General features: G+C 36.3%; 2 protein-coding genes and 1 pseudogene across 2 annotated transcripts; 2 read left to right on the top strand and 1 right to left on the bottom strand.

Annotated features, from left to right (window-relative positions):
- Positions 1 to 2,868: 2,868 nt before the first annotated feature.
- Positions 2,869 to 6,618, top strand: LOC126634339 (nudix hydrolase 2-like). Its single transcript, XM_050304856.1, has 8 exons — positions 2,869 to 3,037; positions 3,626 to 3,849; positions 4,640 to 4,705; positions 4,971 to 5,108; positions 5,617 to 5,694; positions 5,785 to 5,870; positions 5,955 to 6,063; positions 6,226 to 6,618. The coding sequence occupies exons 1-8, from the start codon at positions 2,869 to 2,871 to the stop codon at positions 6,433 to 6,435; spliced, it is 1,080 nt and encodes a 359-aa protein (XP_050160813.1). The 3' UTR covers positions 6,436 to 6,618.
- A 378-nt stretch (positions 6,619 to 6,996) lies between these two features.
- LOC126633773 (uncharacterized mitochondrial protein AtMg00810-like) lies at positions 6,997 to 7,737 on the bottom strand. The gene has a single exon (XM_050304332.1). It carries the CDS (start codon positions 7,735 to 7,737, stop codon positions 6,997 to 6,999), a length of 741 nt encoding a protein of 246 aa, XP_050160289.1.
- A 1,793-nt stretch (positions 7,738 to 9,530) lies between these two features.
- Positions 9,531 to 13,228, top strand: LOC126634407 (nitrile-specifier protein 5-like; annotated as a pseudogene).
- Positions 13,229 to 13,406: the final 178 nt, after the last annotated feature.

Raw genomic sequence — 13,406 nt, 5'->3', positions numbered from 1 at the left:
GATCATGCTAGAAGAAACCCTATCATAAATCAATTAACGCAACTGAATCTACATAATAAAATTGGTTTCTATTGAATTTATAGTAAGAATAGAGAAAATAATATTTAATAAAAAATTAATTGAATCACATTATTACTAGCTCATTGTGAGGTTAAACCCACCCCCTCCCCCTTAGTGTAGATAATATCGTTTGTTAAAAAAAAAAACAAATAAACAACTAATTGAATCTTAGCCCATTGTGAGGCTAAATCCACCCCCTCTCCCTTAGTGTAGATAATATCATTTATTCAAAAATAAAAATAATCTTCTGACAACTAATTTAATCACATTATTATTCGCGTGCGAAAGACCTTTTTTATAACCGGCATTACAACCTCTTAAGATGAAAATTGCATAAGAAATTTTATTTGAACCCATATAACTTATTTTTACACCAAACTTAAATTTTAAATGTTAATTGTATATGGTCGGCTGGAGCAATTGAGGGTTTTTAACTATTATTTATGAAACCAGAATTTATAATTATAAGTCGGCAACCTATTGCACGTCTTTTAAATCAAAGATTAAGGATACAATTATATACTTGTATTATCTTTAAGATATATCGTAGCAACCATCTATCCTACTTTTGTTGAGATGCCTAGAATGATATAAGGTAACTCTTGCAACCGAATTGTTACTGAGTCATTGATCTTTGGTTTGGTTAGTTAATTCACAATTCAAACGACAAAGGGAAACACATATTTGATTGGTTTATATTTCCATGTCAATATATATAAACGTTTATGCTCATTTCTTCATTTTATACTATAGGAGTCAACTAATAATTAATTCTCAAGAAATTTCTGAAACATATCCATACAAATTTATAATAGAAATTCACATATATCTATCAAAATTCATATAAGATGGTAAAATTTATTAAAATTCTTTGAAATTTGTCACTTAAAAATATTTATTAAAATTCTCTAAAATACAAATTAATATCGTTTAATTTTATACTAATTAATGAAGATTTTTACATTGAATGCCAACTGTTTCACCAATTGTATTTTTACAACATATTCACGCAAGTTTCAAGAGAACAATGAGCAGATGCCTCCCCTTTGCCATGAGAAATTTTTCCATATACCAGGCACATATGCTGACCTATAGTTCCACAAATAAACATTTGACACCTGTATAATTTATTCTTTTAAATTAAAAAAATTCCAATTGTTTCACAATAACTAAGATATCAGAAGACCACGAGCCTGACGCCGCCGAACCACCCACACCCACCAGTCTCATCGGCCGGCGATTTTTCAGGCGTCATTATCCCTTTTCTCCATTCGACTCTCTTTCTTTCCTTTCCTCTCTTTCTCTCTCACTCTTACTTACACATGGAACCCAGAGATTCTTACTTCCGCATGGAACCCAGAGATTGTCGACGGTGATTCCAATTCAGATCGGCTGTAGTCAATCTCGATCTTTCAGCCGGAGATTGCCGGCATCACGTTTGTTCTTATTCTGTAGCAAGAAAGAAGAAATAATAAGGGGAAGAGAGAAACAGAAAGAAAGAGAAAGGGAGAGAGAGGTGACGGGAAGGGGGGCGGGGGATGGGGATGGGAAAGGGTGCTGACAGCTTGCCTTTTTTTTATAATTATTTTAATTATTTTCTGAAATGAATACAAGGCATCACGTTTGTTCTTATTTTAGAGCAAGAAAGAAGAAATAATAAGGGGAAGAGAGAAACAAAAAGAAAGAGAGAGAGAGAGAGAGAGAGGTGGGACAACTAGGATGGACAACGGTTACGGTGGATGAGTAACCGTGGTTATTTATCCATAACCGTTTATGCTTATACTCGCATAACTGTTTACCCGTTTGGTAATTGTCTAAACGGTTATACATATGCTCATAACCATTTATAAACGATTAATCATACTCATAACCGCATACCCATTTAACCGTAACCATTTAATACTTATTTACCCATTTATCTTTTTTAACCCGTTTATCTTTTTTCTTAGAGAAAAAATAAAACAAAAAATCAACCAAATCGGTAATATTTTCATAAAGTTTAAACTGGTTATAATAACAAAAAGTTCCCCACATAAGACATTCATCCAAAACAAACTAAGGAGTTACGTATTTGGATGAATGTCTTATATGGCTTGTTGTAATATTGAAATGTTTCTATATGCAATATATCTTCAAAATTCTAAACAACTAATTCAGTAAAATATTCATGATACCTTTCTCATTTCTCAGGAGGTTACGTACACCGTTTATATTAACATTATGTTATTATAAATCAGTAATGAAAATTCTAAACAAAACAAACTAGGGAGTTACGTACACCAAAGTTTAAACCGGGTAAGAAAAATGTTCCCCACACGAAAGCCTTCCCCGGTTCCTCTTCCTCACCAAATTTTACATATATAAAATAAATGGTTAAACGGTTACCCATTTATTCCAAGAAGTTACGTACACCGTTTATGTTAACTTTATGTTATAAATCGGTAATTTAAAATTCTAAACAAAACAAACAAGGGAGTTATGTACACTAAAGTTTAAACCGGGTAGGAAAAATATTCCCCACACGAAAGCCTTCCCAAGTTTCCCTTCCTCACCAAATTTTATATATATTAAATAAATAGGTAAACGGTTACCCGTTTATAACCGCGGTTAATACTTATAACCACCAATTTAAATTTTATGAGTAAACGGTTATACCCATAATCATTTATTTATCTAAACGGTTACCCATAATCATAACCGTGAAGTTTAAATGAGAACGGTATTTTGCCCATCCTTGAGAACAGACGAAACAAACCTTCTCCAACTGACACGCGTTTTTTTATATGTATACACACGCGTTTTATATATATGTTGATGCAGAGGTTGAGAGCCACCACCAAGCTTTTGCCATATCTTTCTTCTGCAGACAAAGGTTCTTCTGCGTCTTCTGTTGTTGCTCATCATCATTCTTTAACAAAAAGGCCTTGCTTTGGAACTCTTTCACCTTCTTCACCATCCTTGCCTGGCTTTCACAAAGGTGGGCTTCAAGTTTATTTTTATATTCTTTTATTCGAGCAATATTAAATTATGTAAACATGTGTGGTTTAATATTTTAGTAGATAGGGTATAGGAATTCTACTCATACATCTGAGTTTGAAACTGCTCTTACCGTTATTGTAATAGTTTTGGATTTTCCCTCCCTTACTAATAGTAAGGGTTTTATGATTTTATCCCAAATGATCCATGAAATTGACAAGTCTATCTGGTCTATGAAATTAAAAATCGATCAATGTAACTTGAAAATGAATGTCACAATTCAACGTGGTACTTTCATTAAAAGTTTTGCGGAATTGTTACGGAATAACTGCATTGATTTGTGACACCAATTTTTAGGTTACATTGATCGATTCTTAATTTCAAAAACTATTTATGATCAAAATTCTAATAATAATTAAAATAAAAAAATCATGTTAACGTAATCACATGGAACTGTCAAATAATGGAGTGACTACTTATTCGTCATCCTCTGTTTTCTAGCAATTGAAACGCATGAGTTTTATTTCTGAGGAATTGTAGTGGTTGGTCGAAATAAATGTTGAAGTGTGACTTTCGCTTATTCCTTCAGATTCAAAAGATAAAGTTCCACACTTGATTCAAGCCATGTCGGTTTCAACGAATTCATCCTCCGTTGCACAACAAGCTGTGCCTGAAAATGAAGTCGAACAGGTTGAGTTGCTTGCTGCAGTTGATAATTCATATGGAGGAGTTGTTGTGGACGTGACCGAACCTATGGATTCTGCGGTTTTCACTTCCTTGCTTCAGGCTTCCATATCGCAATGGAGGCAAAAGGTTTGTATTCGTTGCTTTTCTTTTCTTCAGGCTGATCCTGAGATTTTTTAGGCCCGGGCAATGCAACAAAAAAATGACTATTTATTTTCACACATAAGACTTCAATAAAATTATACTTAACAAAACACTTCAAATTCAAAATAATTTAGAAACACAGAAAATCTAATTTATTTTGTATCAAGAGAAGGAAATAAAAAAAACTCAGGGCTTACAAGTAAATAGATGATGAATTTTGTTCTTCTTTTATCTGAACTTTTAAACTCTTTGATGACATGTCATGTGATTTGCAGATTTGGTCTACACGTTACTCTTTGTTGAAGGTTAGACTTGAATTGGAATGAATGTTAAAAAATTGCAACCCACATAGCTACTAGCTAGTATTTAAAAAGAAATTAACAATCAAACAGAAATTTGTGAAAATTGAAAAGGAATAAACACGCACATAGCATTTTGAACTCAGGACATTTTGTTGATTTTAAACAAACAAGTAATATTACTTCTAATTAAACTTCTTGATCATTTAGCCAAATTTTATAAATTTATACTTACGAAAAGAAATTTGTAAAAATTGGAAATTAAATAAGCAAACATGGTGTGTTGAACCTAAACCTCCTCATTAATTTCAAACAAAAACACCAGTTTTAGTTAAATTTCCTTGTTATTAACTAAATTTTATAAATTTATACTTTTATGAAAACATAAATAAGGCCCTGCCTTTCTTCGATCTCGTTAAATGTCTTGTGTTTCACTTGATGCTGACGATGAAGGTTGTTTACTTTGTGTTTTGTAGGGGAAGAAGGGCGTTTGGATCAAATTGCCTATCGAACTGTCAAATCTTGTTGATGCCGCAGTTAAGGTACAAGAGATTCTACTGGCCTAGCTCTTCTGAATTACCTCAAAGATATTCTTGATTAATTATTTGAAGCTGTTAGGAATGTAACTTGTCTAGTAGTCTTATTGTTTTTATCAACTATCCTTTTCTCTTTTCAATGTTCTTGACAAAAGGTATTAGTATAATCGCACAATCCGGCACCAACACTCGGGCTGGCTGCATACTTAAGTATAGCTGTTTTGTTCTCTGATGTCCGACAACACTCGGGCTTCTTTTGTTACTTGTGCAGGAAGGATTTAGGTACCACCATGCTGAATCAGATTACTTAATGCTTGTACGTTGGATTCCCGAAACTGATGATAGACTCCCTGCAAATGCTTCGCACAGAGTGGGCATTGGCGCTTTTGTCATGAACGGTAACAGAGAGGTATACCTTCTGCACATGAATCTAGGCTCCCTTTTGTTCTGAACATATATGACATGTAAAAATGAAAGTTCAAATTTTTAACATTTTGCTTTCGTGGTTCTGTTTAACGAGAAAATAGTGAAAAGTTTCTAACATTGTTCGCTCTACCTACTATTTAAAAGAGATTTTCAAGCCATGAATTGGTCCTTTTATGTACTTTACAGTGGTGGTTATTAGCTTTTAGATTAGATAACCAGAGAGATAGAGTAATGATATTCATAGTAATCGAAAACTTAAAAGGAAAATTTCTTTTAATATACATGACAGATGCATATTGCGTTCGTATTTGCATAGACAATTTAACAGTTCTAAATCAGAAAATAGGATTGGCTGTCATGTTTCTGATAAAGCACTTGTAGTTCACCTTGACATAGTTCTGTAAGTTTCTTATATTGAAGTCTGTTCCTACAACATCATGTTTGCATTGCCGCAATCTATCTTTGCCTACTAAAATTGTTCGCTCGGGTAGGTGCTTGTGGTTCAGGAGTTAAGTGGCAGATTCAGCAATACAGATGTGTGGAAGATGCCAACTGGGGTTGTCAATGAAGTGAGTAAAAACACCAGCACAACTATAGCAAATTCATAATAATATTCAAATACGTTATCATCATGGATTAAAAATTGTATCCATCGACAGGGTGAGGATATCTGCAAAGCTGCTGTTAGAGAGGTTAAAGAAGAGACAGGAATTGATACAGAGTTCGTGGAGGTTTTAGCATTTAGGTAAGAAACTTGCCTTCGGATTAAATAAGCGTTGTATATACTTCTACAGAAGCCCCTCTTTGTATTCTCTCCATCTCTCTACAGGCAAAGCCACAAGTCATTCTTTCAAAAGTCAGATTTGTTCATTGTTTGCATGTTGACCCCAACATCGTTCGACATCCAATTGCAGAACTTGGAGGTTAAGGCAGCCCAGGTAATTTCCCGGGACAGAAAAAATCCCCCATAGAGTATAATCGTTAATCTTGTTTAAACTATTTAGTGGTAGAGGATGCGACCAAGTCTTCCAAGTGTCACAAGGTATCATTAACGTGATTCAAAACTATTCTAATGTGTTATTCTGGGAATATTTTTTCAGTGGATGCCATATGCGGACTATGCAGCTCAACCCTTTGTTAAGGAAAACAAACTCTTTGACAATATAGCAAAAATATGCTTGGCAAAATCGGACAGGGACTATGTCGGTTTTACTGCGCTGGCTACAACTACATCCTCTGGAAAAAGTTGCCACCTGTACTATAACAGCCGGGATATGGGAAACCTACTGGCTACCGGTGATCCTCAGTAGAAACGTTGACTTCTAGTCTGATAATATGCCAAAATAGAGTTAATTTCTTGATATATTCATCTCCCAATCGGAGGATTTATATAGGAATACAAGCAATGATGATCAGGTATGAAACCAGTACAAGAAGTCATAAAAAACTGCTATGAAACTACTGCCTATATCTAAATTTACTGCTTACAACTACTCTATTAAGTACAATGGATTTCATGTATGATTTCCTAATTCTTTAGTCAACAATGGTTGCTTCAGTTAACACTCTCCCTCAAGTTGGTATATAAATATCTCGAATGCCCAACTTGTTGAGTGAAAGATGGAAAATCCTACTTGACATTGCCTTCGTTATAATATCTGCTAGCTGGTCATCACTCTTCACATAAGGCAAGTTAATGGTACCATCAACCAACATCTCCTTAATAAAGTGCCTACCCACTTCAACATGTTTAGTACGATCATGTTGAACTAGATTATGAGCAATGCTAATGGCAGCTTTGTTATCACAATAAAGATTTGATGGCTTTGTAGAATTGAAACCCAATTCTCAACAAAATCTTGCCATAACAATTATTGCACGCCGTGTGCCATACCTCTAAATTCAGCTTCAACACTGGATCTAGCCACTACATGTTGCTTCTTACTGCGCCAAGTAACTAGATTTCCTCCAACAAATGTAAAGTATCCAGAAGTCGATCTACGATCAGTTACAGACCCAGCCCAATCTACATCAGTGTATCCTTCAACTTCTTGATGTCCATGATTGGAAAACATTAAGCCTTTTCCAGAAGTAGCCTTCAAATACCTAAGAATGCGTTGTACAACATCCATGTGGGCTTCACTTGGCCTATGCATAAATTGATTCACCACACTTACAGCATAGGCTAAGTCAGGTCGTGTATAAGACAAATAAATCAACCTCCCAACTAATCTTTGGTATCTTTCCTTGTTAGTCGGAACTTGATCATGATAGTCTCCCAATCTATGGTTTTGCTCAATTGATGTGTCTGCAGGTTTACAAGCTAACATCCCAGTCTTCGTTAATAAGTCTATAACATATTTGTTTTGAGAAAGAAAAATGCCATGCTTTGATCTTGCAACTTCAATACCTAAGAAATATTTCGGAATACCCAAGTCCTTCATTTCAAATTCCTTGGCTAGATACTTTTGAAGTTTTTGAATTTCCTCGACATCATTACCTGTAATCACCATATCATCCACATAAAGAATTAAGGTTGTAAGTTTACGTCTATTATGCTTAAGAAATAAGGTATGGTCAGCCTGAGTTTGCTTGAACCCATAATTTCTCATCGATTGAGTGAACCTGCCAAACCATGCCCTTGGTGATTGCTTCAATCCATACAGGGACTTTCTCAACCTACATACTTTGCCATATCGAAAGTGCTAGTGAATCCAAGAGGAAGATCCATGTATACCTCTTCATCCAAGTCTCCATGATGGGTAAAGATGACCTTGATCAAATATTTAAATATAAGAGGCAATTTGATTAATTGATTTCACAAAATATTTAAATATAAGAGGCAATTTGATTAATTGATTTTTTTTCCACAACCAAAAATGATATTTCATCCAAATCCATTTCAAATTTAATATGGGAACGGCACATCTAGACCTGTAAACGGGTCGGGTTTATTGGGTTTGAGTCGGGTTCAATCTAACCCGTTAAGTTAACGGGTCACACGAACTTGACCCGTTAAGCTAACGGGTCACCTGTTTCACCCATTAACAATTATTATTATTATTTTTTGCATAAAGTTTATTTTTTGTTGTTAAGACTTTACTGAAATTACTAAAACATCATCAACTAACAAGTCTAACGGATTGACCCAAAGTGACCTCAATTTAACGGGTTCACCCGTTAGCAACCCGACCTGTTAAGCATCCATCCAAATACTAATATTAACGGATCGGGTTAACAGGTTGAGTCCAAAATGCCAGGTCTAGGCACATCCCATGCCTTTGATCTCAAGGTCAAATCACATTTTTGGTCCTCTAATTGGAACCTATTTTTCAATTTGGTCCCTATCCTTTTAATTTTGGAAAAGTAACATTTGTTATGCTAGAAATTAAGTCCTACAAATCTATAATTGTTAATTTGATATTGTTATGCTAGAACTTCTGTCAAAATAAGTCGTGTACCACGCATGTGAGGCTAAATCAAGGAGCAAATATGGAAAATCAAATGAGAAAATTATATAGCAATGGTTCCTTAACTTTAAACCAATTGGAGAAATGGTTCTTCAACTCTAACACAATTAGAGAAATTGTCTCTTAATGTTAACCCACTTAAAGCAATGATCCATCGACTTTAACTCAATTGTATGGATGATCCTTCCAACATGACTTATTTTGACAGAATTTTGACGGAGTTGATGAAAAGGACTATAGTTGCACATTTTGATGAGTTAAGAGACTAATGATCATGAATTTTTAATTGAAATACCATATTGCTCAAATTGGTTTAAAATTGAGGGATAATTGCTACAATTTTCTCTTACATAAAATATCAAAAAGGCACATCCCATGCCTTTAATCTCAAGGTCAAACCACATTTTTGGTAATTCATTACCAGGGCAAAATAATAATAATAAGAATAATAATAATAATCACATTTTTGGTCCTCGAATTGGAACCCATTTTTCAATTTGGCCCCTAATCATTTTAATTTTGGAAATTTCTCGTCATGTTAGAAATTAAGTCCTTCAAGTCTATAATTGTTAAGAATTAAGAGAAACAGACAAAATGATTAAGTATTGGGTTGATTGCAAATGATTTGGAACTTTGGTTTGGAGAGTAAAAAATGCCTTCACACATGTTGTAATTGTATATTATTTCCCCATCGAATCTAATGTACTAATTCGAGATAATTAACATTTGGACTCGATTGCAAACTATACTAAACTACAGAGCTAAAATGGTGAATATAAAAGTGATATGAACCAAATTGGAAAATGAATCAACTACAAGGGCAAGAAATGCAACTTAACCTAATTAGGAGCACACAAAAAATGGCCTTATCAAGGCACAAATTGGCATGGTGATTGGTGAGTTATACGTGTGTGCGTGCGAGTGAGTGTGTTCCAACAGATTTCCAAGCAATTGAGAAACCCAGCAAAACTCAGTTTTAGTCCTACACTCCTCTCTTCCATTATTCTTCCACTCCAGCCATGTCTCTGGTTCAAGGCAAATGGATCAAGGTATGTTCCCTTCACCACTTTCTTTCATCTATTTTATTTTAGATCATCAGCTTCATTTCAAGGATTTTGATAAACCCTAATTAAATCAGGGGTAGTCAATTGAGATTTTGAAATATTTTAGTTCTTTTTACAAAACTAGGGGGTATATATTCAGTAGGATATTAAGTAATCATATGAAAGTCTAGGTATATTCAATCAAGATTTTAAAAGAGTTTATAACGTTGTAGGTGTATTTAATTATAAATTGATTTTAAAGAATTTTAAAAAGTTGGGCAATTCGAGAAAATTAAAAAGATTTCGTTGTGTATTTTAAGTATTCATAAATTTCATCTCTCTTCCTGAAAAATTTGAGACAATCCACTCAAAATTTTATATGAAATTTCTAAAAATCAGTTAAACTCCAGCAAAATCCTTTATAATTCACTCAAAAATTTACCTAAAATCTTCCTATATAATTTTAGGGTTAAAGATTGGATTTTTTACATGATTAGCTTATCTTGGTTATCTCCATCCTTCATAAAATCAATGAAAATACTTGAAAATCTTCATGATTTGATGTAGAGGTCACAACTATAATATGTTTTAATAGATTGGATCAGACTTTAGATACACTCTTTTAGGTGATGTTGAACAGAATCAAGCTTTTGACTTATCTTAATTCTAACTCATTACTCTATATTTACCGTTTGAGGGATTTTGAGATAAGACTTTTTACATGTTTACATCAAATGAATATCTCACTCATTATGTCAATGTATATACCAAATAATAACACAGAATCTCATATATGTCGTCAAAGTATAACATGTAGTGTGATCCCAATTGATATATAGTTTGTGGCAACATGTGACTTTGATGCTAGCATGACTTCCATTTCCCCACCAATTTTAACATATTATTTGCTTGTTTCCATTTACTTGGTTAGATGCATCAAAACCCCGAAAGTTTCTTCTGCATTTGTCCAATTAGTAATACTGTATCATTGTGTCAGCTTGATCAAAAGGGGACTGGTCCTGGAGCTAGAAGCTCACATGCCATTACCCTAGTAGGACAGAAGGCCTATGTTTTCGAAGGCGAATTCACACCACGTGTCCCGGTAGACAACAAGCTCCATGTGTTCGACGTCAAGTAGCAGACGTGGTATGTGATTGAAGGAACCAGGGATGTCCCACCGCCATGTGTTGGTGTGACACTAATAGCTGTTGGAGAAATTATTTATGTATTTGGAGGTAGGGATTATGAACATAATGAGCTCTATTCCTTTGACACATCCACGCACAAGTGGACTCTAATTTCAAGTGGGGACACCGGGCCCCCTCACCGGAGTTACCACTCAGTCACCCCCGATGACCACCACGTATACATCTTTGGCGGATGTGGTGTTGCCGGCCGCTCAATGATCTATGGGCCTACAACGTCGTTGATCAAAAGTGGATCCAATACCCAAATCCGGGTGACAACTTGAAGAGGAGGGGTGGGGCGGGCCTGCTAGAGGTCCAAGGAAAAATATGGGTTGTGTATGGCTTCGCTGGAGAGGAAGTGGATGATGTACACATCCTTGATCCAGCCCATGGTGAGTGGGCCCAAGTTGGGACAAATGGCAAGAAACCAACGGCTCGGAGAGTATTTTCTACCGTAGCAATTAGTAAATACATAATCATATACGGCGGGGAAGTGGACCCTAGTGACTTGGGCCACTTGGGTGCTGGAAAATTTGCAGCCGAGGTTTATGCATTGGACACAGAAACATTGTTGTGGAAGAAGTGGGATGATGGTCTAGGCTCAGGCCATCATCCCGGCCCTCACGGATGGTGTGCGTTTGCCCGCGGGCAATGGAAAGGGAAAGAGGGCCATTTGGTGTATGATGGGAATTCACCAACTAATGATCGACTTGGTGATATTCATTTCTTCACTCCTTACTTGGAAAAAGGTAAGTGATTGAAGTAGACATGTGATGTATGAAAGTGATGGTGATAGTGTCATGTGCTGGAAATATGGAATTATGGGATGTATTTATGTAAGTTTGTAGGGTTAATCTCTGTTTACTACCCTGAAGTTTCGTGGTTTTCAACATTTGGTACATGAAGTTTTTTTCATCCCAGAGTCATACCTCAAGTCTTAATTTTGGGACAGTTTCGTACATCTGTTAAGTTTTCCGTTAGTTTTTCTGTCAACTGATGATGTGGCACCACGTGGACAATGACTGGGTGCCACGTGGATATTAAAAATAATAAAATAACAAAAATTAAAATTAAAAAAAAAACACACTCTCTCTCTCTTTCTTCCCTCTCTTCGCCCTCTCTACCAAACCCTAACCCCCAAATTCCAACCTCCCACACTTCCTGCAATCAACCCTCATAGCCAGCCACCCTCCAATCCAACCCCATCGCCTTCGATTGCAACTAGTTCATCATCTTCGCTGTAACTTTTTAAATGTACCAGAAAATCAAACGAAAAACCAACCCCGCCGGCAAAGCAATCCGATATCGATATCTTTTTCCCCTTCCTGTCTGTAATGCCCAGAACCTTAACCCTCGCCCACTTCAAAGCCCTCATGTTATTCCTCTCTGTTTTCCTCAACCTCTACTTCCTCTTCCTCCACACTCTGCCAGCCATTCTCTCCCGCTACACTTCCTCCCCCACCACACGCAGCCACCTCGTTTTCGCCGTCACGTCCTCCTCCAGCTCCTGGTCTCGCCGTGAGCCATACCTCCGCCTTTGGTGCTCCCCCGCCTCCATCCACGCCTTCGCGTTTCTTGATCGTGCACCAATCGACTCATCCGGTGAGAAGTCCATCGCTCATGTCGTCGTCTCCGGTGATACCTCCTGCTTTCCGTACACTTTCAATGGAGGGCGCCGTTCCGCGATCCGCGTGGTGCGCATGGTCAAGGAGGTCGTCGATCGCGGCGAGTCGAATGTGAGGTGGTTCGTCTTTGGCGACGATGACACGGTGTTCTTCATGGAGAATCTGGTGAGGACGATGTCAAAATACGATCACGATCGGTGGTTTTACGTCGGGAGCAATTCAGTTGCAGTCGCGATCGCGGGGAGAGTGACGATGATTGAAGAAGAAGGCAATGGGGTTGGATTGGAGTGTGGCTGACGATGAGGGTTGATTGCAGGAAGTGTGGGAGGTTGGAATTTGGGGTTAGGGTTTGGTAGAGAGGGCGAAGAGGGGGAAGAAAGAGAGAGATGGAGTTTTTTTTTTAAATTTAATTTTTTGTTATTTTATTATTTTTAATTTTTTTAATATCCACGTGGCGCCAAGTCATTGCCCACGTGAGCGCCACGTCATCAGTTAACAGAAAAACTAACGGAATGTACGAAACTGTCCCAAAATTAAGACTTGAGGTATGACTCTGGGATGAAAAAAACTTCATGTACCAAATGTTGAAAACCACGAAACTTCAGGGTAGTAAACAGAGATTAACCCAAGTTTGTAATAAGATCTAGACACGACATTGTGTTTGTGGGAATGAGGTTGTATTTTGGTTTTTAATTTTCTATTTGGTAGATGTGATTTTTTTTCCTTTGATGTAATATAGATCAATACAGAATATCGTATGAATGAGTAAATAATTACTAAGGTTCTAAAAAACGCTAGGCACTAGTCGGACGGCGGGCTAGTGCCTAGCGCCTAGCGCCTAGGCGGATTTAGGTAAATTTCTTGTATATCTTGTAAATAAGTGCATATTAACATTTCCAAAAAATTATACTTGTATAAAATTCATGGATAAGATAATAAAACAATGATAAAATACA

This window comes from Malus sylvestris, chromosome 9, assembly GCF_916048215.2.
Source record: "Malus sylvestris chromosome 9, drMalSylv7.2, whole genome shotgun sequence".
Classification (NCBI taxonomy): Eukaryota; Viridiplantae; Streptophyta; class Magnoliopsida; order Rosales; family Rosaceae; genus Malus; species Malus sylvestris.
The sequence above is the reverse complement of the archived record's forward strand: the minus strand, read 5'-3'. Positions and strand labels throughout refer to the sequence as shown.